Source organism: Myotis brandtii, unplaced genomic scaffold, assembly GCF_000412655.1.
Source record: "Myotis brandtii unplaced genomic scaffold, ASM41265v1 scaffold725, whole genome shotgun sequence".
NCBI classification, from domain to species: Eukaryota; Metazoa; Chordata; class Mammalia; order Chiroptera; family Vespertilionidae; genus Myotis; species Myotis brandtii.
This window is the reverse complement of record NW_005370862.1, coordinates 199,481-199,795: the sequence shown is the minus strand read 5'-3', so window position 1 is coordinate 199,795 and position 315 is coordinate 199,481. Positions and strand designations below refer to the sequence as shown.

At 63.2% G+C, this 315-nt stretch overlaps 1 protein-coding gene across 1 annotated transcript in view; it reads left to right on the top strand.

Moving 5' to 3' along the window:
• Positions 1 to 315, top strand: part of LOC102247437 (chromosome unknown open reading frame, human C10orf90) — a 92,638-nt gene that overhangs the window by 82,640 nt on the left and 9,683 nt on the right. The window contains exon 7 of the mRNA XM_014530147.1: positions 4 to 72. Coding sequence (XP_014385633.1) covers positions 4 to 72 — 69 coding nt within the window. The remainder of the gene's footprint in view (positions 1 to 3; positions 73 to 315) is intronic.

Genomic DNA, 315 nt, shown 5'->3' with positions numbered 1-315 from the left:
AAGACCCCCAACCTGCGGGAGGGCTGCTCCGAGTGCCAGCAACCACCAGCCAGCCCCTCCTTGACCTTGCAGGTGAGGCCCTCCGCATGCCACACCTGACCCCGCCATGGGAGACCGCTCTTGGGGTCACGTGACCTCACTTTGGCCACTGAGGCTGGAGACCTGTCTCGCCTTCGTTGAGGCTGTGTGCCTCTGGGCAGGTGCCCTAACCTCTCTGAGCCCCTGTGTCACAGTGTGAGTCACGGAGACCATGATGTCCGTAGGGCACGACCGCCGTTTCTCCTGAAAAGGCACGTGTGTGACGCTGGCTGAGGA